Source organism: Parasteatoda tepidariorum, chromosome 1, assembly GCF_982258835.1.
Source record: "Parasteatoda tepidariorum strain Cologne lab strain chromosome 1, Ptep-v5.0, whole genome shotgun sequence".
In the NCBI taxonomy this organism is placed as follows: domain Eukaryota; kingdom Metazoa; phylum Arthropoda; class Arachnida; order Araneae; family Theridiidae; genus Parasteatoda; species Parasteatoda tepidariorum.
The window spans coordinates 87809900-87836313 of record NC_141755.1 but is presented as its reverse complement, the minus strand read 5'-3'; the positions used below and the strand labels follow the sequence as shown (position 1 = coordinate 87836313).

Here is a 26414-nt window from a genome sequence, read left to right as displayed (position 1 = left end):
ATTACCTGCAGTCGTTTCTTGTTCTGACTATATTTAATCATGACTACATGTAATCAGAGATGGTTACTTGTAATCGTAATTGCTTGTCATTGCAATTACAAGTAATTAATTACCTAATGGTAATCATATGTAAGCAATTACAGATATTATCGATTGCTGTAATATACATGGTTTGAGGCAAATATTTCAAATATGCTTATTAATCACAGTTCAACAATGTAATATTTACACATACAGTGCACTATTTATCTCTATAATGAAGGTGCACATAAGATTACCAATGGTTAAGGAAATCTGGAATTTTAGGGATTTAGATTTTTTTTTGGGGGGGGGGGAGGAAAGGTCAGAGAAATATTTTTTTTTTCAGTCAAAAACTTGAAAAATCTTGCAACAAATCTGGTAAATAACCAATCTTAAATTTCAGAGGAGCGCAAAATAGTCAGTGAAATAAATAAGCCTAGCATTTACTATTATTCCTTGTAAAATTCTGCTGCAGCATTATTAAATTTTTTTAGATTTATTGAATTTCGATAATAATCTGTACAATTTCTTACATCAATTTTTTTTAAATACAACGCATATATTAAATTCTGTTCACTAGGCTGATAACAATATTTTTTTTATAAAATTAAGCTCTCTGTATAAATCACTATTAATATATACGAGGGCTACATTACAGATTTGACTTTATTAATATTTTATATCACATTTAGTTTTTAAATTTTCCTGTTCTTATTCTAAATATTGCTCCTACTTATAATTTATACAGTTTTGTATTTTAAAATCTACATTAATCCTTTGTCTAGTGAAATTTGTTTTTACTAATTGTAAAATTTGACTTTCTTTTCCAACAAAAAGTAACTTATTAATGCATATTGATTTAAACATTCCTAATGAAATATTGTCATGTTTAACAAAAAATGTGATCTGAAATCTGTCATTTTCTGAGGAAAGATATTGACTTTTATTTCTGAAATTAAGTTGGATTCTTGTTATACCAAAATAATTGTTTGTAATTGTTAACTGCATTATTTATGCTCTGATTATATATTGTGTTTAGTTTTATTGTAAAATGAAAGCTGTTAAACCAACTTAATTTGCATGTTTTGAGGACGTTTCCTTTAACATACTTGCATTTCAAAACTCAGCTTTCATAGAATATAACAAATGAATCAGGACGAATTGCACACTTCCATTTTTTGTCTAATGTGTTAAGTGTTTACCTTCTGATTAGTGAAGTTAAAATCACAGTTTTAGCTTATGTTTCACTTCTGTTATTACGATCTCATAGGATGCCCATAAGATTTTTTACATTGAGGTAAAGGGTATATTTTTTATATATGTGCATAGTAATATGTGTATAAATGTATGGAAATAAATTATTTGAAGCCTCTTTTTTTTTATATAGAATGTAATTTATGAATTGAGTTAAAGCTGAACTGAGTCCTTTTCCATACATTTCTGAGAGCCAATTCATATTCTATTAAAATTTTTACCTGGGAAAGCTTTATTGTTATTAAGTAATTATTAATATACTTTTGATTTTGTGCAATTAGATTTAAAAATATTTTATTTAAAATTAAATTTTATGTCTTAAATATAACAGTTGAATAAATAAATGTTAAGAAATATCATCAGCATTGGCATGACAGCCCTTTGTGAGCCTGGGCCTTCCTCAGAAGCTTTTCCCATTCTGCCCTTCTCCCAGCAATTGTTTTCCAGTTCTTTACTTTTAGGATGGCAAAATCCTCATCTACACAGTCCTTCCATCTCTTTTTGGGCCTTCCTCTTGGCCTTTTATTGGAGGGGGTTGCATTAGAGACTCTCAATGCTGTTCATTCTGGGCTCATTCTCACTACATGCCCGGCCCATCTCATTCTACTTAATTTAATAGATTTAATGATATCATCGCCATCAAAGATCCTATATATTTCAAAATTATATCTTTTCCTCCAGTTGTCAATATCGAGTATAGGGCCAAAGATGGTTCGTAGGACCTTTCTTTCAAAGGTTGCTAATAATTTTTCTTCCCTTTTTGTTAAAGTCCATGTCTCTGAAGCATAAGTCAAAACTGACTTGATTAATACCTTATAAAGTAAGATCTTAGTCTTTCTTTTTATTAAGTGAGATTTCAATAATGATCTTAAACCATAGAAGCAGCGATTGGCTGCGATTATTCTTTTTCTAATTTCAGGATTGATGTCATTTTGATAGTTTATTTCTGATCCTAGATAAGAAAATTTTTTTACAGATTCAAATTTAAAAGAATCTATTTTAAACAATTTAGGGATGGTTTCCTTTGTGCCACAATACATATATTTTGTTTTCTCTACATTCACTCTTAAGTTAATTTTTCTAGCTGATTTTTCGAGTGCCAAAAAATTTTCACTCAGTGCTATCCTAGATCTTGCAATGATATCTACACTACCGGTCAAAAGTTTGCGAAAATTTTGAAATCTGCAAAAAAAAGTTCTAAATTCAAATGTTCATAGAACTGCGAAAAATCATTCAAATGGCATGAAAATTTGATATGTTCTAAGGTGAACTCTCTACAGTTAGTTACATATAATCAAATTGCAATACTTTGTTTTTCGCGAACTGAATCCAGCTTTTCATCATGAGTTGTTTCTATGGTGAAAAAAGTTGTTAAGTTTGAACACTTGCCAAATTTGCAAAAAAATTTTTTTGTTCTTTCTGTTAATAGAAAATAGTTATTTGAACAGTTCTATGTTAGTCCTCAAAATTTCAAATCGATTTGATTTTTTTTGACGAAGTTATAGAATTTTGAAAAACATGTGTACTTTTCTCGATTTTTAAGCATTCCACATTTGCGGTCCTTTGGTCTATACATCTTCGACCAAAGAACTTTTTAATTTTAATGTTTTCTATATTTTCAAATAATTAATATTGATTATAAAACAAATATTCTTATTTATTATTGTAATTATTGTTACTACAAGGAACTTATTATGAATATAATTAAAACAATATCTCATAGATGTCACATTTCATCTAAAATTTGTTTGTTCTTGCAAACGATGCTCTGATATTTGAATCGAAGTCAGTTATGGGACATTTTACAACAGGAATGGAACTCTATATCACTTGAAGTGATTAATGGTTTATTAGAACGAATGCTATGCATATGTAAGGCTATAATAAAAGCAAAAGGTGGATGGTTCGAGGAATCTAAGATTTAAATGTTAATTTAATTACAAAATACGAATAAGAATATGTTAAATATTTGACCTGTTGTAAATAAAATAGTTTAATAAAAATGCAAATTTTTTATACTATTGTTATTATTTTTTTAGAATTATTTATGTAATTATTGTTATAACTTTTTAATTTAATTTAATATAAAGTAAAAATATCACAACAAAACTAATACAGGTAAGCAATAAATATAAACAATAAATATAAACAATAATAATTACAATAATGAATAAGAGTATTTGTTTTATGATAAATATTAATTATTTGAAAATATAGAAACATAAAAATTAAAAAGTTCTTTGATAGAAGATGTATAGACCAGAAGACTGCATATGTGGAATGCTCAAAAATCGAGAGAAGTACACATGTTTTTCAAAATTCTATAACTTCGTCAAAAAAAATCAAATCGATTTGAAATTTTGAGGGCTTACGTAGAACTGTTCAAATAACTATTTTCTATTAACAGAAAGTACAAAAAATATTTTTTGCAAGTTTGGCAAGTGTTCAAACTTAACAACTTTTTTCACCATAAAAACAATCCGTGATGAAAAGCTGGATTCAGTTCGCAAAAAACAAAGTATTGCAATTTGATCATATGTAACTAACAGTAGAGGGTTCACTTCAGAACATATCAAATTTTCATGCCATTTGAATGATTTTTCGCAGTTCTATGAACATTTGAATTTAGGCCTTTTCTTTGCAGATTTAAAAATTTTCGCAAACTTTTGACCGGTAGTGTACATCATCGGCGTATGCCAAAATCTGCACTGATTTATTAGATATAGTACCTGTAGTATTTATGCCAGCATCTCTAATAACTTTGTTAAGAAATATATCTGTACAAAATGTTGAAATTATACCAAACCATTATTTAAAAAAAAGAATTACATATCAATAACTTCCACAGATGTAAGCATTTTATATTGCATTCTTTATTGAATTTTCATAAACTAGGAAACTATTGCAAATGATATAATAAATACATTCGTTTTATGTTATTAAATTTACTACTTATTGGAATAAATAAATATTGTTTCGAAATTTATGAATCAAATAAATAATTTATGCATATTATAATGATTTACTATACTGCTATGAATTTTTACTTATATCATAAACATGTTCAATCAAACATAAATTTTTAAGTGTAATAAATTAGTTTTGTGATAAGTTATAACTTACATTCAAATTTAGTAACATTTATAAAATTGTTCAATAGAGTAAGCTTAATTAGAACTTCAGAGTATTGTTACTGATTTAGTACAATACTAGCTGTAGCCCCTTAGAAGTCAATTTATTAGCCCCTTTGATTTCAATTTATGTTTAAAATTTCTTCAGTCATTTAAGAAATGGTCAAAAATAAATCTAAATGATTACTTCGTAACTTAGTTTTTATTTCCATAAAAATACAAAATGAATCCAAATAAATACTTAACATATAACTCAATGTTCAACTCTGAACTCTATTTTAGTTATTACTTACGACAACCGAGCGAAATTAATTATTATAGGTAACTATAGTGTGTTGTCAATTTAGATAGAGAAATAGCTGCTCTATTGGTGCCACGTAAGTGAAATTTATGTAGATCAGGGATGAGCAAACTACGGCCCACGGGCCAACTGTGGCCCGCGGAATTTTAATTTGCCGATCAGTGGCAAATATAAACAATATACATCCATTTTCTTATCGACTATTTAAAATTATTTCTGTTGTTCCTTTTTTAACAAAGTACTGATGACCTTTTCACTTTCTCTATTTTTGTTCTACGAAACATAAATTGATGGAAATAGTTAGCACAGACAGCTTTAATTGGTAAAATGTTGAAAGCAGAAGTTCTTTATAGAATAGTCTTAGATTGGCTCTAACTAGTGTTTGTCTTTCTCGAGGAATCTAAAATAGGTAAATTGTACTTCACATTTGGCAGACTACGCATTTTAAGATCCAACGAGCGGACAATCTAACAATCATCTGAAACAGTTGTTTCTAAATGTGCCAAAGTTTTACAAATCATTACCAAAAGCTAGTTTCCAAAAATTAATATTTCATGTCCAGAAAATCAGCGCTATGTTTGCTTAATCTTATATATGTGAACAAGAGTTTTTAACTATAAACATTAGATAAAATCATTTCAGAAGTAGACTAACAGAAAAGCATTTAGCCTTGTTCCTTAAGATAAGCACATCTCACTTCGAACTTTAATATAAGGAACTTTTGAAAATGAAATCGCAATTTCATTCTTCTCACTAAATATTTAAATTAAAACTTGCATTTCGGTTTTCTTAAAATTTCGAAAGTTTTATTTGGCCCACCAAAAATTTTTTTCTCGATTTTTGTCCCTGAACCAAAAAAGTTTGCCCATCCCTGATATAGATGGATTGAATCTGTATTAATCACAACAAAAACAATTAATGGTGTTTATAGATTAATAAGCCCACTACATTAGGCTAAATATTTTAAAACTCTCCGGAATTTGGTTTGCACGACTAGAATTTACAGCAAAAATTTTGGCTACCACAAAAAATGTGCCATTATATTAAAGAAACTTGTATGTATTGATTGATGTGCCTTTAAGAAATTTACACTGTGACCACAAATAGGGAAAATTTAAAAAGTGGTGAATGTTTCATGGAAATTTTATTTTAGGGATTAAGTTGGACATCTTTACAAACATATATATAGTCCTTTAATTTTCTATTATATTTTGGTTGATAGATAACAATAAATTACTTGATTCTTCTATCTTCTCGGCCACTTTTTTAATTTTTCCTGGTTGTGGCAACTTTATTGAAGAATGACTGTTTTTTACGATGTGTTTTTTTCTTACATTGTTTTTAAAGATTTTGTGCCCCTGTTGAAATATTTTCTCGTGATGTTTAATTGATAAATAAAAAGAAATTTTAAAATTTTTTGTAGTTTTCTTATATTATGGTTTGTGAGTAATTGTCATTAAAATTGAAATGTTCTGGCAAAGCATTCATGTTAAATTATAGTCGTCATACTTCAGATTATAAACTTTAGCTTTTTAACTATTGAAATCAATGTCAGTTTTTAATCCCTAAGTACTAAGTTTAGGATACAAAAACAGGTATCTTCATTTGTGTATTCTTTTAAAATTAATATATATATGCTATATATATATATATATATATATATATATATATATATATATATATATATATATATATATATATATATATATATATATATATATATATATATATATAAGCTTTATATTTCTTTGCAATTTATCTGAAAATATGTACAGAAATATTTTTAAGTATAATACCTTTGAGAAAAAAATGATTATTTAAAAAGTAAACTTCAAACTTCACAATTTATATATTGGGTTCTTCGATTATATTTTTATAAAAATGATACAAGTTTGAGATATTTTGAATTTGATAATGAATTTTTTATTACAAAATGTGTTCCATTATCGCCACATTTTCAGATTCCTTTTCAAATATTTGCACCCTAGAATATGTGCCATCGAGTGCTCCAGATTTGAATTTTTGGTTCTTTTTGTTATTCTATTTTTTTTTTTTTTTTAAATTATCTTACACCACTTCAGGATCCATGTTTCTTGGTACGGGTTCCACTATCCGAGGTGCTCCAGTGATCTCTCTTTTTTTCTTTTTACTCACTATTTATTCAGCAACTATTTGCATCAGATTTAGTAAACAAGCCTACTTTACACAAAACATGTGAAAACAAATAAACCTTTTTAAGCGATAAAAGATAAAAAAAAAAACTTTCGTTACTGTATTTTAATAAATTTGAACATTTTTTTTAAGAGACAGAGAAAAAAAATATTTTCTAACAATATAACAAAATTAAAGCACTTAGCAATAGTAACAGGACGGAGAGTTCCAGATTGAAATATGGATAACGTCATTGCATTTTCTTTTTTTTTTTTTTTTTAATTTTAATAATCATGGAAAAAATTGTCTCGACACGCCTTTTAGGTTTTATTTTGTTTATTTACTGAGTCTGACTTAATTTATCGCAACGTCATAAAAATTTGAACTACTTTGGAACTGAATTTTTTTAAGGAAGGAAAAAGAACGACGATTGAAAGAAAATTAATTGTTATTGTGTATTTTCACATTATTTATCAAGAATTCAAAGTTTCCGGGTCTTTTTTTTTAAGAACCGTCTTATAAATTTCGCAATTAAGAAATATAAAACGACTAACATTATTAAATCTATGTTACTTGGGCTTTCGGTGTTTTTTATTTTCAGATACGAGATAGTAAAATTCATTTGGCTGGGTCATCGCAACACCTCCTAGAAGAAAGAAGGCCTCTGCATGAATAAATTTAGAAGTTCTACGTTGTAAACATAAACTGCGCAGTGGGGATAAAATGCGAAATATGTCAGGATGCTCGGGCAACTAAACTGCGCAGTGAGGGAAAAAATACGAAAGATGTCACTACGTTCGGACTACTAAAGGATCGGATTTCTCGTTTATGGTGACCCGTGCGGAGGCTTTTTCTTTTCTAGGAAGTGTTGGTCAGTGTCGGGGTTAAATTCTTTGGTTAAATGACCCTATAACACACCAGAGAGGACAAAAAAAAAAATTGAAAAATGTATGTTTATAAGAATTAAAAATTGTATTTTGAATGTCCTCTTTTGCAAATGAAGCGAATTAATCAAACAAAAGCGTTCTCAAACTATTTCTTAATATTTTTCCCAAAAGTTAAATAGTTTTCTCATAAAAAAAATTAAAAATTAACATAAAAATGCAGAATACATTTTGTAAATTATCTTTTTGTTCTGTATTTTAACTCCCTACAGCTTCGTTTTGATTTTGTTAGCGTATTATATTCTTCATAAAATTGTGAATAATTAAAATAATTGTTGCTAATTTAAAGTATTCATACTATTCGATTGGTTACCCTCATATGGTATATATACGTGGGGTGAGAGCCCCTCTTCTTTGCACGCCACTGGCAGGACCCGACTGTGGTGAACTTAGGTTTAGGTCCTGAACTTTGACTTAGCGCCCCTTTTAGAAATGTGCCGTTTTCAATTTTCAAAATCAAAAACTATTAATTTAAAAAAGTTACATTTAAAAAAAATCAAAATTTAAACAAACGTTACAATCATAATACATTATAATTAACATAATTACCTAAATAATAGAATATAAAAAAAAGATAGTTTTCATCGAAATTAAAAATAAAATAAAAAGTCCTTCCCTACTTCAGTAGAAAATTATCCTTCATAAATATTCTTAATCCTTCATAATATCGAAACATCTATAGTTTCTTCATTCTTAGAAACAATCCTTCATAAATATTCTTAATACAGTCACATCCCTCTTTAACGAAATCCGAAATAGCGAAAATTTCAAAGTAACGAATATTTTTCGAATCCCCAAGTGTAATAGAAACAATGTATTTAAAATAGCGATATTAACAAAATGGATCATCCCATTTAGCGAAGAAGAAAAAAAGCAACCATTCTTTCCTGAACGGGACATTTCTTCCTTTCTACAAAAGTAAACAACGCGTTGATTAAGACGTTTCTGTGCCTTTATAGTTTCCTTGTCTGATTTGGAAGCTGTGAAGTGATATTTATCGGCACAAAATTTTTTTTCTAATACTTTGTTTAAACATATACATAAGTTGGAGAAGTTTAATAATACCTACAGGTTCTAAGTTCGAAAAAAAAATTACGGAATAGATGTTTGTCTGATAAGTAGTGTTAAAAAATTCATTGTTTGCTTAAATTTAATAGTTTTTGTGAACTTTTTAAATACTGCCCTCATATATTCCTAAATGTAAATGTTCTCATATATTCCAAATATATCAAAACTGTAAATAAATTTTTGTATACGAAAAATTTATTTCATTTTATATCCGTCACTTGACAGCCGACCCAATTCTGGGTTTACAACTACTCATGTTCGACTCCGTAGCCTTGTAATTTTGAACCCAATCCAGAAGACAAGGAAACTCCTAGATCAGTATCCCCAGATTTGTGATAGAAACATGGAGGACTTTGTGACTCGGTAGATTTGACGTGCATCAGTCACTATTTACTACACAGTGAGTCTTCGGCCGGTGGGGATCGAACCCACGAACTCTTGGACATGGGCCCAGTGCCCTAGCAACTAGGCTATCCCGGGACTAGGCGAAAAATTGCAATGTATCAAAATAGAGCCGCGATGGCTCAGGGGATAGAGCGTTCGCCTTGCAATGAGGCGAACCGGGTTCGAATCCCAGTCGATACGAACTCCGCATCCGGCTTGCACCGACCACAGCGCTGACGTGAAATATCCTCAGTGGTAGACGGGTCATGGGTTAGAGTCCCCTTGCCGTCAGGCTAACCGTGTGAGGTTGTCGTGGTCTTCCTCTCCATGTAACGTAAATGCTGGCTTTCTCCATCAAAAAGGCCTCGACGAAGGCAAATTTCTCCCAATACTCGATCCAGGAGTTCCTTTGTCTTCTGGATTGGGTTCAAAATTACAAGGCTACGGAGTTGAACATTGGTAGTCGTAAACCCATAAAATTGGGTTGGCTGTTCAACGACGGTTATGAAATAAAATAAAATGTATCAAAATAATTTTGCTTGGTGCTAAAACTCGAATAACGACTTTTCGTTGTTGCGTAGTGATTATTTCGCTAGAAAGGGATTTGACTGTAATTTGGATGTTTAATTCCACACTAACAAGAGAAACTAGGGAAGTGTGACTCACCAATTTTGAAATAAACTAGTGGGATGTATGCCTTATGAGGAATAATTTTAGGGGGCAACATTCGTTTCGGTCCATAGAAGGTTCTGTTAGAAATAAAAAATAATTCAATATGTAGGAAAATCGGTATTTTATTACTTCAATGCAGACTATTAGTTATTGTAATTGTCTCATAATCCAATTAATTTATAATTAATTGGATAATTAATTAATTTGCTAATTAATAAATTAATTAACATTCGTTTCGGCCCATAGAAGGTCCTGTGAGAGATAAAAAATAATTCAAAATATAGAAAAATCGGTGTTTTATTACTTCAATGCAGACTATTAGTTATTGTAATTGTCTCATAATCCAATTAATTTGGAATTAATTTGCTAATTAATAAATTAATCAAAAAATTAATTAATTATTAATTAATTGTTGGTTAATTGTTGATTAATTATTCATTGATTGTTAATTAATTATTAATTAATTAATTGATTTGCAATTACATACTCCAATTAATTTGGAAAGTTTTTCGAAAAAAAAATTTAAAAAATTTGATGTCAATTATATTTTTAAATTAACCTAACAGGTTTTTATGAAAAACTACAGATATATAAAACTTTCGAAATCAATTTTGACAATAAATATGCATTACATAGTACAGTACCACAAAATTAATTGGAGTATGAAACAATTATAATAACTAATAGTCTGCATTGAAGTAATAAAATACCGATTTTTCTATATATTGAATTATTTTTTATCTCTCACAGAGCCTACTATGGGCCGAAACGAATGTTGCCCCCTAAAATTATTCCTCATAAGGCATACATCCCACTAGTTTATTTCAAAATTGGCGAGTCACACTTCCCTAGTTTCCCTTGTAAGTAGTTTTTAAATACTTAATGACCATTTAAAATTCCAGATTTTATGACACTGGAAGTAATAAATAAATATTTTAATGAACTGAAAACAAATAATATTAATTAGCCATTGTTATAAAAAAAAGTAAGAAATGAAATTAATTGTTTATATTAAAATAGACGAATCAAATCGGTAACGAAACTGAATTGGGAAGTCAACAGGCCCAGGCCCCCCTAGTCCCGTGAAATGCTTGCGTATTAACTTTTTTGCACGGCTTCGTTAACTATCCAGGTACTTGAATTTCGACAGCAGAACCACGTTATTTTATGTAAGAGCAAAAAAATTTAATCATCGTATATCAAAAGTAATTCAAGATAATTCTTCCCTTTGCATCTTTGTATACTCTTTTCTGATGAAAACTAAGATAATTATTGCGTTGCTATAACCTTGTAAAGCGAGTAATTATCATAAAATTCATCATTTATTTTATAACTAACTGATAACATGAGATCAAGTAATTCACTAGACATATAAAGGACAGAGATTATATTAAGATGTAAGTTATATATAAACACTTCTTGGGTGAATTTAGAATTATCTCTATGATCGATCAAGTGTTATTAAAATGAGACGTAATAGGAATTTGTTTTGAATTTTACCGACCGAAGTAAGTATTTAATGTAGAATTGTTATAATTTTTTAGTCTTATATTCAAAATAATTTTTTACTTACCTTTATATAACATAAAAAGCTCTGAAAGCGTTGCTTATTTGTTGTCTTGAAAAAAATATTTGTTGTCATTTATAAATGCCATAACGGTATTTACCTATAAATTACTTATTAATGTGTTCTTAACTGTATTTTTTATTGTGTTCACACACAATCTGTGTATGCTAATACATTATTCTGTTTTATTTTGATAACAGATATACATAGGCATGTTTTCAAATCGCCAAATATCAGAGGGTCCCCCGGTTCTACACTTTAACCATTTAAAGTACATTTGTTATACTTATGTGCTGTTTATATTTATTTATCTTAGCTATTCTGTGGGGAGACGGTATTATCGACAATACCAACTTTCATCAACCAATGAAAGTCTTCAATATCTCAAGATTGATTCCAGTTAGCATGTATACTCGCGAATTGATGTTTAATAACAGAGATAGAATTTGATGAACGGATACCACTAGTTGCCTTATTTACCAAAGACCGGGAGAGCTGTGTTAAGTTCACCAGAGTTTGAGCACTTGTGGTAAGAGTTGTATTATCACTGTAGTGTGTGTGGTCTTTCTTCTGTGTCGCTATTAGCAGTCGAGTGTGTGCACGATTCCGTTGTGTGTAAATGAGATTGAGAAGCAACAGCATGAGAAGGACGATGACGTAGTCACAAATAGTAAGTCAACTTTTCAATGTGTACCATCCATCGAAGTAGGCGTGTTAATAACACATCCGCAGGTCACAAATGTGGGGAAAGGAGATACCGACAATATCAATATTCCGTCTTTTGAGATTATGCTACAGATTAACTCAGTTCTGCTACTATGAGTTTGTAACGACAGTTATTCGTGATTTAAGAACTCGTATTAGTTATTCGTTCGATTATTTTTATTCGTTTAAAAAGGTAAACATTATTTATCCAATCTTTCAATAGTTAAAAAATTACGTTCAAGTTGAGACTGATATTCGAAATCTTTGTTGTCACATAAAATACAATAATATGTTATTTTCGCAACTGCTGTGAGTTTGTAACAGTTATTTTTGACCGTACACATGGTTAGTACAGTTTTAGTCTGTGTATAGATTGTTCAGTGGGCCAAAAAAAAGAACCCTCCCTGAATAACTTTTGATCTAATGATTGATGGATCTTCACGTTCTAGGACTCAATCTTAAAGGTTCAAGAGGGTAACCTCGAATATGCTATAATTAGTGAAGGCTATATTTTAAGTTAGGAAATCAGTCACAAAAACGTACTTTCTCTGCATAAACATACCTTTTTTATGACGGATTCGGATTTCTGACCTCCAAAATATAGGGGGTAGCCGAAATCTGGAAAATATGGTCTCCATAGTTTGGTCAGGAGAGCTGTCCAAAGTTTATTAATGTTAAAATTACAATATGTTAAAATTACACATTATGTTAAAATTCGATTACATTAATGTTAAAATTCAATTTCTCAGAAACTATTCAACCGTTTCTCAAGTTTTATATTTAGCCATGCAAAATTAGATATTTCAAAATGATGTAAAAAATTACATACCTTACAGATCAAAATTTTTTCTGCTGTTATTAAATAAAATTACAATAAATATTTACTAAAGTTTATTTTTTTGCATGGAATTATCTTTGAGTAAACAAATTGTATAATTGTGTGCAAAAATGTTTCAATTTGCTTAAAAAGTTTTCGAGATATGGCGAATTACGCAAAATGTAAAATTAACACTAAGGGGTCCAAAGTTCGAATCGCTCTCCTGACTAAACTATGGGTACCATATCTCCCAGATTGCAGCTACCACCTCCTATATTTTGGCAGTCAGAAGTCCTGCGTATTTACTCCGAATAAATACGTCTTTTTTTTCTTCAACGGATACGGATTCCGAATCCGTCGAAAAAAAGGTATGTTTATTCGGGGAAAATACGTTTTTGTGTCTGATTTAGTAACTTAAAATATCATCTACAATTATTAATTAGAATATTGGAAGTCAACCCCGCGAGCCATTAAGATTGAGTTCCAGAATCTGAAGATCTGATCATTAGATCAAAAGTCATTCAGGGCGGTTCGTGTTTTTTTCTCGCGCACTGTGCATATAGTTTAAAATTGTAACTTTGACTTAAATACTATAAAGGTACCTAAACTAAGACTTTTTTTTTATTTTTCTTGGCAAGAAAAACATCCTTAAAACATTTTGTTGACTATATCAATGCATATCTGATAGTACAAGATGAAGCGCAGAGGCCTGGATAGTATAGAAAGTTGGATTGTAGCTGCAGCTGGCAGCTTAGTTTTCTTATTGGCCACATGTCCTATGAGACTTGGTGGACAGCTGTTTGTCTCAATCCTTGATCATTTTGAAACCAACAGAAAAGAAGCCTCCTTTCCATTCGCTATAGCATACCTCATGAGAAGTGTGTCAGGTAATGTGCATGCTATTACATATTTTAACTACCTATGCTATAACATATTTTATATTTTTTCCAATATAGTCGTATCTCCTTATATCACTAAAAACTAAGCTCAATGGCGCTACAGCCCATAGAGGGCCAAGGCCTACTGTGCCATCAGACTAGACCGGTCCATGCCTTTGGTCCTTCTCCCATCCCTCTCCTCCTTTTTTCAGTTGTACATCAGAAATGTACTACGATATTTTTTTCTTTTCTTAATATTTTTCGTTTTTAATTAATAAAAATATTTTTTTAGAATTTTCATGATGCTTTCTTTTAGAACTATGTTTAATGTAGTTTTCAGTTCCATATAATAGTTCCCAACTTAAAAGATTTTAATCTATATGAAAATCAAGACAGAAACTAGCGTACTTCCTTTTTCTATGACTCTCCACACGCTAATGGTGAACGCATGCGAAGTGTTGCCATAGGTAGAGAGTTCTGCTCTACACCACCATTTCGATCGCTAATTATATCACTAAAATAAATAAACAAATAAAATTTAAAATAAAAAAGGAATGAACTTCGTTTTAAAAGATGAATTAATGGAACTTTTTAAGGTAGGAAGAAAAATGAATGCGTGCTTCGTTTAAACACAATATATTTTGATGTTTAGAAACATTACAAAAATCATCAAAAATCGTTTTCAAAGTTTTGTATTATCTAATAAGACAAAATGGAAAGCCTTGTTCATTTCTTGTGTTTCTTCAAAAAGTTGGAGGAATAGCTTAGATCTAAATATTTCATATAAGCCCGGTGAAAAGACTGTTGCGGAATTCAGACTCGCGGTAGGCCATGACTGCCTGGCGAACCACCTTCACCGAATTTTCATTTTCACGAGTCCTAATTGCCTACTTTGTGGAAGAGACGAAATCATGGACAGGAACCATTTGTTGGGATGCAGGGCTCTGCGTGGAGACTCCGAGGTGAGGCGATACTGGAGCGTTCGACATCTGCTGATGGAACATTGACTTTTTTTCTCTTATAGTGCTCTTTTTATATTCCTGTTCATTGGCGTCGTCAGATAAAATTTATTGGGGGGACCATACTTAAGACTTATTTTCACGTTTCTTGAGAAAAAAAGAAAAATATCACATATATAATATCAAATATCATTATATATATATATATATATATATATATATATATATATATATATATATATAATAAGAATACAACTCTAATGAATGAATAAACTCTGCATCATAGAATCAAGAAACATCTTGATTCTATGATGCAGAGTGGTCCGTAATCTACTTCATATATAATTTTAGAATCATCTTTAAGAATTAAGTTTAAAAAACTATACAAATTTGGAATAGCAAACTACCATTTAAAAGCGGGAAAAAACGATAAGAAAATCGTAAGAATCACTATTAAGATAAACGGAAATGAAACTTTCAAACCAGTTTGATTGCCGAAAAAAGTTAGAAGTGTCTCAAATAAGTGTCTTTCAATTCCTCTATGTTTTTTCGGCAACTAAACATAAATTTTTGGTCATGTTTTGATTTTCTTTTCTCTCCCCTTAAATATCAATTTGTGATCCTTTTTTTTTACTTCATTTGTGACAAGAATTCTAGAAATTTATCGAAGGAGTTGTCTTTACGGAGCATCATATGTACAATTCTGTGAAAAATTACTATTAAATGCGCAGAAAATTACAAATCAAACAATCTATAATGAAATACAACATAAAGTACTGTCTGAGTAAAAATTTTCAGACTAGAGCAAACGTTTGAGAAAATCGAAAAATACAATTTAAATCTCTTTTATTTAATTCTTAAAGTATATTATTAAGAAATAACGCTACAAACAAGTTTTGCAATTATGCAACATTATATAGAAAAAATTGTTAAGATCAAAATTAGTATTTTAGCCTGAGCAAAAACTTAAAGGCTACCAGTAATTTTTAGAAATAAATATAATTAAAAAATACTATGGCTACTACGACGATTGAAAAACACTTCTATTTGCAAATTTGCCATGAATTCTTGCTATGTATTTTTTATTGCGTTTTTTAGAAGTTTTGGTGGCAAAGGTAAAGAGATTAACTGATCATGAAAAGAACCGATAGAAGCTTTGTCTTCAATAAATCTTCGTGCTATTGCGATGATAATGATAGGTAGTTCAAGATCAAAGACTCTAGTCAGTAAGTTCTTAAAATTGAAAGACAATAATGGTAAAAAAGGATGCGGAAAGAAGAAACTATGTCCTCGTGTGATAAAAGACGAGATTACAATAATATAAAACATGTACCTAACTTTGTTAAAAACTAGTTTCTTCTATGAAAACTAGAATAGTAGAAGTAATTCGAAAAAAAAAAGACTCTTACACAGGCTTCTCAATTTTTATATTTTTTAAATATTATTTTCTTTATGTTAACTTCAATTGAAACCCTAAATTTGTGCCGTACCACTTTTTTCAGATAGTTACAAAATTAGAAATCCTGTTTGTTGCGTTACCTCTTAACAATTTTAAAATTAATTGTAAAATAATATTTAAATCCCTTTTACTTTTATTTTTAATTTTTTTTTCACTGGCCTTTAAGTTTTTATTCAAATTATAATTATGCAAAAATTAAAATTATGCAAAAATTGAATTTTGTTCAAACATTAGGTTGGCACATTGATCTAACGGAAATTTCTTGGAAAAAGCAACAAATAATAATAAATAATTTTTTTTAATTATTTTAACTTTATTAATTGCTTTGGTACATGCTTGCGCTTGTTGATTAACATCGATTTATTGATTACTTACTTTCCTATTTTCTACCCCATGCGCTGAACTGGTATTCGGCTTGTAAATGAATAAAAAATTTAAACTGGGGAGTTTTTCCGGATGATGCAGATGCAACTGTGCAATGTGAAGGTGTGATTCAAAATGGGAATCAGTAGAATAAGCAGTAAATACAATTATGTGTCTTAAAAATATAGTTTTATTTTGAAGAGAACATTTTGTCTGTTAAAGTTTTTGATGAGAATGACATGAAATTTATAAATGCATAATATTATGTCATGTAATCCTACGTGATAAAACAATCACGAATGAGATAAATTTTTTGGGGCATATTTTAACATTTTAAATTGTAGTCGAATTTTTTTAAAAAAAATGTAAGGAAAAAGTCATAATACGTTTTGCTAAACGAAAATTTTTTTTTTTCTTACTATGAATTTGAATTGATCTGGATTTCTGAGATGAAAGATACAACATTAATAATAATACTGGAGAAACTATCTTTAATATTGGTTTCAGTAGAGATTATCATGATTAAAATAAAATTAAATTAAATGATTAATAATGATTAAAATAATTAATGATTAAAATAAATTTATAAAACTCTAAATTGAAAAGAAAAAGAAAAAAAAGAAGAAGAAAAAAAATTTTGAGAAATTCAAGAATATTAAAGCAGTAAGTTTAGCCATTTTCTCATCTTGTTCCGGTTCAAAACGTTTTAAAAATCGAAATTGTTGTCTTTAAAAAGGAAAATAAAATTTTATTCAGTTGATTGACAGAACTATAGTATTCATATTTTGAAGAAATGATAAATTATAATAATTGTGATGGGAATATTTTTTATGCCCATTTTATTTAATGTATTTATCTTATTATTATTTTCAAGCAAAGAAACAGACAAGATGAGATATTTTTGGTTTTCTAGGATCGCATGATTTATTTTGGTAACCATAAAAACTTCATATAAATGTACACGAAAAAATAAAAAAGACAGCACATAGAACTCTTATTTTCCTTCCTCTATCGACAGTATTTATAGTTTCAGTATTAAAATTTTAAAAATTAATACTTTTAATTCAGAAGAAATATTTGTTGAAAATACCAAATTATGAAAATGTTGATTAGTACAAAATAATTACTTTAAAAATTCCATATTATTTTGATAAAAACAAAATAAATAAAATTACATGAAGTAATCATTAAACACTCATACAATAAATTGAGTTTAACAATTTGTCCCATTCTTAAAAAAAATATTTTTATTAGTTTTTTTTACCGTAATAAAATTATATGATTTTTTTTAGGAAACTTTTGCATTTAAAGTAATTCTTCATTGTTTTAATTAATTAAAATGCAAGTTAGTGATAATTATTTATGTTTGAACATAAATAATCAATGTTTATATAATTTTTTTTAATTAAAATTTTTTATTAATTTTATAAATGTCCTTATAAACATAAACGTGACATTAAATTTCTGAATGAAAAGAAAGTTATAGAAAGGTCATTAAAATTCTAAGTTTCTATTTATAATTTTAAAAATTAAAAAGTTACATTGATTTTACAAATATAAATAAAAAGTAGCTCCGTGCGTTCAAAATAAATTCATGCGCAATGAACAGTAAAACCATGAAATGATGTACTGTATAAATAAATTTAATATACAAACTATAAAACAATTCTTGCAAACATATAATAATAAATGTATTAGTAAGTGATTTAATACAAACATTTGCTTACCTCCCCAGAATTTATTTAATGACTTCTTATTATCCAACGATAAACATTATTACAAAAACTTTAAATAAACTTTATTTAAAAAAATAGCAACTAATAATTTAAGTAAAAACAATTAATGAAACAAAATATAAAAGTAAACATAATTGCAACTTATATTTATCAAAATTTCGAACTGACTGGAAATGTCTAGTTTAAATAATGATGGAATAATACTGTGAGCGCTTATACGTAAGAGAAGATTTAGAATGATTCTATTTCAGAGAAATTTTCTTAACAAAACCACCAAAAAAAAAAAAAAAAAACCCCAAGAAAATAGAAAATGTCTTACAAGAATCTCCCTCTACTGAAATCCCCCCTAGAAATTCTAGATAATTGCCTGTTTGAGACAATTTATGAATGGGTAGGGGTCTGTTGATATTTGACATTTTAAAAAAGAGGACAAAAGAGCCCAGGGCCATAAATATGATAAAGATAAGTTAAAAATGCTAACCATTTTCCCGTATCCTAAACTAAGGCGGCTATTTTTGGGTATCAAATGACTATGTGTGTTATGTTGAGGGAGAATCATCTTTATCAGTTAACAGTGAGAAGAAAAGGAATGGTGGGAAGAGTGTTTTATTGCTTATTGAAGGAAAGGGTGGCTGTGTCATTTCTTGTAGTTCTCTAAACACCTGTTTTATTTTTTCAGACAGTGCATTTTTCTGTGTGTATTTTATTTTTTACTAATTTTATTTTAATTATATTATATAATAATTTGCGCTTTGTAAAAATAAGAGAGAGAGAAATTAAAAGTTATGGAAACAAAACGGAAATATTTTCTCAAAATAATGAACCCTGGCTTCCCATTTATTGGGGGGGTCCGGACCCCTATGGTTCCGACGACAGTGTTCCTGTTCCTTGTTAATTTTATAAGAGTTTGTCATTTTCCACTGCCATTGGAAATTTAAAGACAAAGAAGGTTTTATAGCTAAAAGAATAATAATTAAAACTCAGGGATTTTTTTTCAGAATCGCAGTCCAAAATTTCCCCTCGCACCAACTGCTTGAATTACGCGATTTCAGCACAAGCAATTCTGGAGTTAAAAAAAAAGAGACACACAGTCAGACAAACTGTTTTTTACGTTATTATTAATATAATATGATAACTATATTGATTATACTAAGTACTAATTTAAAACAGCCTAGTGTCTAAAATTTTATTGAAATCGGTCAAATAATTTCTGAACAATAAATCTTCAAAAAAATACAATATTTATTTAATGTAATTTTTGAGTACAAGTCTGTTCAAACTTCGGATATCATTACCTAAATTTACATACATGATTTAAAATAAAGTAAAAACTCGTATACTTTACAATTTAAAGCATTTTCGATCATTATTAAATGTTGTTGTCTTATGCCACTTGTCAATAATGGCAAGCCTATTTTTAAAGCAGAGGGGTGCGCTTCTACTTCTTTTCTAGTGGCGCCATCTATGGTCAAGAATTCGACTTCGGCCACACACATGCATCATAGCCTGTTTTACATGGAGGGCACATTCACACACCATCAATCCACCCACAGAAAGTAGTTTTGACCTTAACCAGAACACGATCATTCTCCGATTCAGGTATTGATTCGTAATGGGAACTTGGAGGACTTTATAACCCCAACAGAGTTAGCGTGAACCAGTCACCATTTTGTACACGGGGAGTCTTTTGGCCAGTGGGGATCGAGCTCATGACCTCTTGAGGCCCATCGCCCTAGCAACCAGGCTGTCCCGGCCTGTTATTAAATAAAATAATTAAAAATAATAATCAGTCATAAAATTTTTTATTAAGAATTATCTTTAGATTAACGAGTTTTGAAATGAATTGATAGATAGATCTATATAATAAGATACGTAGAAAAAAGATTTAATTTGAAAGATTGCATAACTAAAATGAAAGAGGGAAGATTACCGACCGGGGCACTAACGGATCGTGCTTACCCCTAGAGAGGGTAAGCACGATTAACCACCAGTTAAATATAAAAAAAATATTCATTTAAAGGAGTTCGCAAGGACCGAATAGATAGTTAGACATGTTTTATAACATATATATTATTTTTCTCTTATCGCTAATTAGATGTCTCGATTTTGTTTTAATTACATTTTTGTAGTCTCCGATTCAATTAGTACTTTTATTGTTGTTCCTGCTGCAATTTTTTAAATATAATAATTTTTCTGTGCCTGGTTTTATGTTATCGCAATTAATTCTTTTCGATAACCTATAGGTCCATTTGCTGGATTTGTTGGAGAAAAATTCGGACTGCGGGCAGTGACTATAGCTGGATCTTTATTTTGTGCAATAGGTGTAGGTGGATGCTTTTTTGCCCAAAATATAATTGCTGTTGATATCTTCTTAGGATTGATATACGGTACATGTTTTCTTATTTTTTTTATTATCTATTTTTATGAAGTTGAGAAAACAATTTCTTTTAATTATAAAATTAATTAAAACTAAAATTGTTTTTTTTTAAATATTAGTTCAAATTACCACACTTACACTGTTAAAATTTTAGAATGTATTAAACGATAATCAAAAATGTTCAAAATGTGTGCTACCTTATTATTGTTATTAAGTTAAACCATATTATTGTACTTTGTAACCTTACTTATATGATAGAATGATTTAAATTATACAGTTGAACTCGTTTATAACGAGCATAAAGGGACCGTAACATTGTACTCGTTAAATCCGAGTGCTCGTAATAAACGGGTCCTTAAGGCAGGCGTGCAACCAGAAGAGGGGGAGCTTTGGAGGTCAAATGATTGAGTTTACTTAAAATTTAATTAATATACTTTATTTACATTAATTAATTAAATTTAATTACTTACTTTATTTACATTAATTAATTTAATCAAATACTTTTCTTGCTTAATAAATTAATTCTTACTTACTAAATTTACTTAAATACTTTTATCGGTCATGACCGATAAGTCACGAAATCGATACGCCACCGCCTACTCTCACGTGACTTTTCCCATGCTTTAGATTAGAGCGATAAGGGCAATTAAGTTTCAGTTCGCGGTTTTTTTTTGGATTTAGCGCGCATTTCTTATAATTTTGAAAAAAAGATAAGACTAGAAAGATGAGAAAAAAGATTGCAAGACAGAAAAATATTGCTCGCTAAAACCGGGTCTTTCTCGTTAAAAGCGACTTCTGTTCCATAGACTTAACATTGATCCAACCAAATATTATCGTTTCCCTCGGTAAATCCGAGTTCTCGTTAAATCCGAGCTCGTTATAAGCGAGTTCGACTGTAGTTCAAAGTAAAATTTAATATTGCACTAATTTTTATGTGAGTATATACATTTTGTATAATGTAATTAAATCTTATAACATATAAGAATAGATGGAAGATTTTAGTAGATTTCTTAATTTCTGTTTGATTTTTTGAAATAAATCCAAACATTTTCTAACTCTGCAGGAATTGGATTTGGATGGTCCACAGCTGTGATACCAGAAATCATAAATCTATATTTCGATAAACACAGAGCGAAAGCTCAAGGCATCATCTTCGGAGGTAGTGGAGTTGGAGCATTTATAATCCCACCCATATTAGAAATGATATTATTTGGAGTTGGTATGTCAGGGACATTTTTAATCATATCCGCCATTGTTTTACACAGTGTTCCTGCAGCCATGCTACTGACGAAACGACTGCCTGAATCTTCGTACAATCGCAAAGCACGTGTGGTTGAACTAGATACTTCAAACTGCCAAACGATGAGCGAACGACAAACAACATCGAATTGTGTGAACATTAATAACTTGGTTAAAGAAAAAAACGAACCAATAAGTGTCGACAGTCTTAAATCATACGTGGAATTCTCGAGTTTCGAATCAGTCTTAGAAAAAGATGTCTTGAGAAATAAAGCAAATGAATTCCATTTCAATGTTGGTACTGAAAGTGTAACTAAGACTAATCCAAGTTCATTCTCGTTAGAAAATTGTAACTTGTTTTCTGTTGCTCAAGAAAGCGCTGAAAAGCAAAAAGGAAATCCTATGCTACTAAATGGTGCCAACTTAAATGGTCAAGCAGCATCATGGGAAATGAATGGGAAAAGCATGAAACGCAGTAACAACTGTTGCCAAAAAACATCAACTAAATCATTATTTAATACTCTAAAAATACTATGGCAGCCTACATTTTTAGTCGTATCATTCATTCAAAGTGCGCATTTTTATGTGATGTATATATGTTGGACAATCATTGTCGACGTTATTCGCGACAAAGGGATTGATTACTCCCAAGAAGTATATTTTGTGATGGCAATGTCCTTCTTCGATACTATAGGACGCTTCTGTTTGACTTCTGTAACAGACTGTGGCTACATAACCAACAGCAATTTTAGTGCCGTGTGCTTTGCAGGGATGGGGTTATTTTGTTTCTTGCTGACACTAGTTTCTGGCTTCTATCCGACAATGGTAGCCATATCTGCTTTGGGTTTGATGTATGGAGGCAATACATCTGGACTTCCAGGAATTGTCACTGACTTCTTTGATGAGGAGAAGCGATCCATGGCTATGGCTTCTCGTTTGACTCTCTATGCACCCATGAGTTTCACTATGTCTCCATTAATAGGTAAGATTTTTTATTTATTCACTTTTTTTAAAAAAGAAACTTGTTTGGCATACATAAAATGCTGAAACAGCCATCTCCATATTGTAGAAGCTAGTACCATCATCAGAGCCAAGACAAAACAAGTCAAGATTCTTTATGGTCCCATAAATTTTTTTTTATGGTTTATGTTGGTTTCAGTGCGATTCATGATGGTCACCATCATCCAACATTCTCCTTCGTGTTCATGGTGTTTGATATGCCAACAAACTTCCATCATTGCATGACGGAAAATGCTACTTTAATACTGTGATGGTTAACCATCAAGAGAAGTTTGACTCTCATGGACCATGATGGTTTAATGGGAATTCTTGTTGGTTCTCAGAAATATACCACCAGAACAATTTTTTTTTTTTTTTTTATGTTGGACCATCATAAATCAGTCTAAATTCCTAGATTGGAATGGTTGTTCATGATCATTCCGACATTTGATTTCTAAGATACTATGATGGAAATTCGTGATGGTTCAAGATGAACAAACCATCAAAACAAGTTGCTATTCTTATGTTGGATCCTCATAAATCAGTCCGAATTCCTACTTTGAGGTGATGGTTACTTTAGGTTGGTTATCATCAAGAAATATAATGATGGAATTATTGATGGTTACCATCAAGATTATGTTGGTCCATCCATGAAAAAACATAAAAAAATTTAATTTGGGGGAGTATGGGGCTCGATACAGGGGAGAAATGCAACAAAAAAAAACCCTAACCACAAAAAAAAAAACTTTTCCAACCGGGAGAGGGTAAACAATCAATCAGATTCATAATCAACTCAAATGTTTGTGTAACATTTCTTTCCCTTCTGTGATTTTGATGGAGTATGGTACTTATACACACGAAATGGCTGTTTAAGCTATTTTTGGATAAAATTGGTCTTGCTTCTTTTTGCTATCGAACTAAACTATACATCGATTAGTTGATCAGTCATGACTTTTCTGAATTTAAAATATTAAGTTATTTAAAGAGAAACTGGTAGCTTTACGAAATAGCATTTCTTTTATAAAGTTTTGAATTAGTTTAATATTCCAAGATATCTTAATTCAAAGAAAACCAATTACAATTATAAATATAAGTATTCGATTACTAGTAAAAAAAAAAGAAAAAAGAAACACTGGCTAATTGGCATAGATTTTAGCTTTTCAATAATTTTTATAATTCTGACACCAAATATACTACTACAATAATGGAAGAGACACTTTCAGTTTCTGATATGTTTTTAAATTTCTCAAGAAATACTTAAGAGGTCTATTTTGTAATTTAAGAAATATTTAGTTCATTTTTATAAAAAACTAATTTTTCTCATCTTATATTTTTTTACTGTAACTTCTTATATATATATCTTTTTGCTATAATATTCAGTAAAACCAAACAAAATTTTTGGAGCAATATAAAAGTAATTACAAAATTATTGTTGAAAAATTTAAAAAAAATTCGTTAAAAATTGCATCTAGTTTTAATTGACAAACCTATGGGTTCGTCAATTAATGTAAAATAAAAACAGGAAACTGCTGTCAAAAATTTGCAGCTGAAAAAGACACGTTAAACTTAAAAAGTACAGATGGGTTAATATAATTGAGCAGTTCTCTTAATATTTAAAATATTTTTCAATTGATTTATTATGGATACAAATATAATTTAATATAAAGATTTATTTGGAATTATATTTTTTATTTTATTAAATATGATTTTATGATGCAAATATCAATTCTTTTTCTTCCTCTTAATTTAATTTATAATTTTTATTTTTAGGTTATTTCAGAGGTAATTTGGGCTCATATAATGGTCTCCTTTATGTAATGACATCCATATGCATAATATGTACTGTTACGCTTATCCTGTTACCACGGATTTTGAACCATAAAATAAACCTTCCAAAAGCGAAGAAATGAAGGAAGCAAAGGAAAAACCATTAGTATCCAAGAGATAGAAGCATCGCAGGAGAAGAGTGCAAATATTTTTTTTCTTCAAATTATCAATTTCAAAGAAATAAAAAAGAATCATAAAAACAAAAGACTTTTAAACGAATCGTTAGGAACAAAGAAATTCTAAATCTTGAGAACCAAGAAATTTTTTTAAAAAAAGCACCAGACTTAACCAAATTTTAACAAAAAATATCAGAATCAAAGACATAAAAAAATGTTGGAATCAGAGAAACTCTAAAAGAAATGATAATCAAAGAAACAGAAGAAAATCATCATCATAGAATTCTTTTTTTAAAAAAATGGTTAGAATCAAGATAATTAAAAAAAATAAATTAAGATTCAAAGAAATTATTGTAAGATACTTGTCAAATCTCTTCTCCATAAAATGCGGTGTTGTAGTAAAATTAAAAATCAACAACCATGGCATAGCTATATATTATGGCATTCCCTCAACAACCCATTGTGGGCTAGGGATTTATGGATGCACAACAATTTATATACCAACAGCATGATTGTGGTAAAGTGGTCAGCATTGTGCACAAGCCGTCTTTACTACACAGGCAAGCTGCAACTGGGGATCGAACCCTAGTCCATCACAATGACAACTCACTGCCTCCCATATTCATACATTATAACAGAAAAAAAAACTATAACTTGAACAGTGTCACAGAAAAATAAGAAGACATAAATGAAAAGTAAGAAATGAAATGAATAATAATTATTATGAGAATCAAAGAAAGAGTGGAAATCATCAGAAAAAAATATATGTATCAAGGAGAAAAACATTATTTTAATAGATAGTATATAGTTTGTCTACGGTAAGAATTCCCCCCGCCACAAAGTCTGAGGTTGTCTTTTGCTACGGAAACAAGAATAGCGCCTTTCAGGGAGGGTAGCTTCTCTTCACTCTAGGGTTAACACAATAGACCGAAGAAAAAGATTCCCTTTCTCTCGCTGACACGAGCCAAAATCTGTTCGAAACAGTGACCCCACACCCCAACTTGAAATAGTTATACCTCGTTAAAATAATCACCACCACAGGTCCAGACGAATGGCTAGGGGAGATTTTACTTTAGACAAACTACATATATTGCACTGATTAAAACATCAATAGTACCAGAAGTGCAATCAAAAATTTTATTTTAACAAATATATTTTTGTTAAATGTTTCCTTTTATTAAAACGTAAAAGAATTGGAGTTGATTATGAATCATTATTGACACATAGAATGGCAATAGAGTTATTTTTTTACATCGATTCAGCCAGACATATTACCTCAATATTAGTATTACCAAAATTAATTATATATCACTTGCATGAATGATTGCAATTGTGATTTTCACCTCCCGGAAACAGTAATACAGTTGCTTTTTAGTGCATAGCTTTTATTTTTCTCTACTTCAACTACCCTTGATTTTAAGTGATTTAATTTTATAGAAACACATT

The 26414-nt window shown here is 29.7% G+C and overlaps 1 protein-coding gene across 2 annotated transcripts; it reads left to right on the top strand.

The window, feature by feature from the left end:
* Positions 1-11248: 11248 nt before the first annotated feature.
* On the top strand, positions 11249-26169 carry LOC107457462 (uncharacterized). Of its 2 annotated transcripts, none has more exons than XM_087168477.1 (5): positions 11249-11434; positions 13654-13902; positions 20654-20797; positions 21851-23008; positions 24796-26169. In XM_087168477.1, the coding sequence occupies exons 2-5, from the start codon at positions 13710-13712 to the stop codon at positions 24933-24935; spliced, it is 1635 nt and encodes a 544-aa protein (XP_087024603.1). In that variant the 5' UTR covers positions 11249-11434; positions 13654-13709; the 3' UTR covers positions 24936-26169. The 2 variants fall into 2 exon arrangements, with proteins under 2 accessions (XP_087024603.1, XP_015931108.3); XM_016075622.5 differs by having other exon boundaries at positions 11284-11434; positions 13704-13902.
* Positions 26170-26414: the final 245 nt, after the last annotated feature.

Bases quoted from the DNA above. Each gene is read 5' to 3' on its own strand.
- LOC107457462 (XM_087168477.1), top strand. From the start codon at position 13,710: ATGAAGCGCAGAGGCCTGGATAGTATAGAAAGTTGGATTGTAGCTGCA. The intron at 13,903-20,653 runs GTAATGTGCATG...GATAACCTATAG, and splicing joins CCTCATGAGAAGTGTGTCAG to GTCCATTTGCTGGATTTGTT. The intron at 23,009-24,795 runs GTAAGATTTTTT...TTTTATTTTTAG, and splicing joins CACTATGTCTCCATTAATAG to GTTATTTCAGAGGTAATTTG.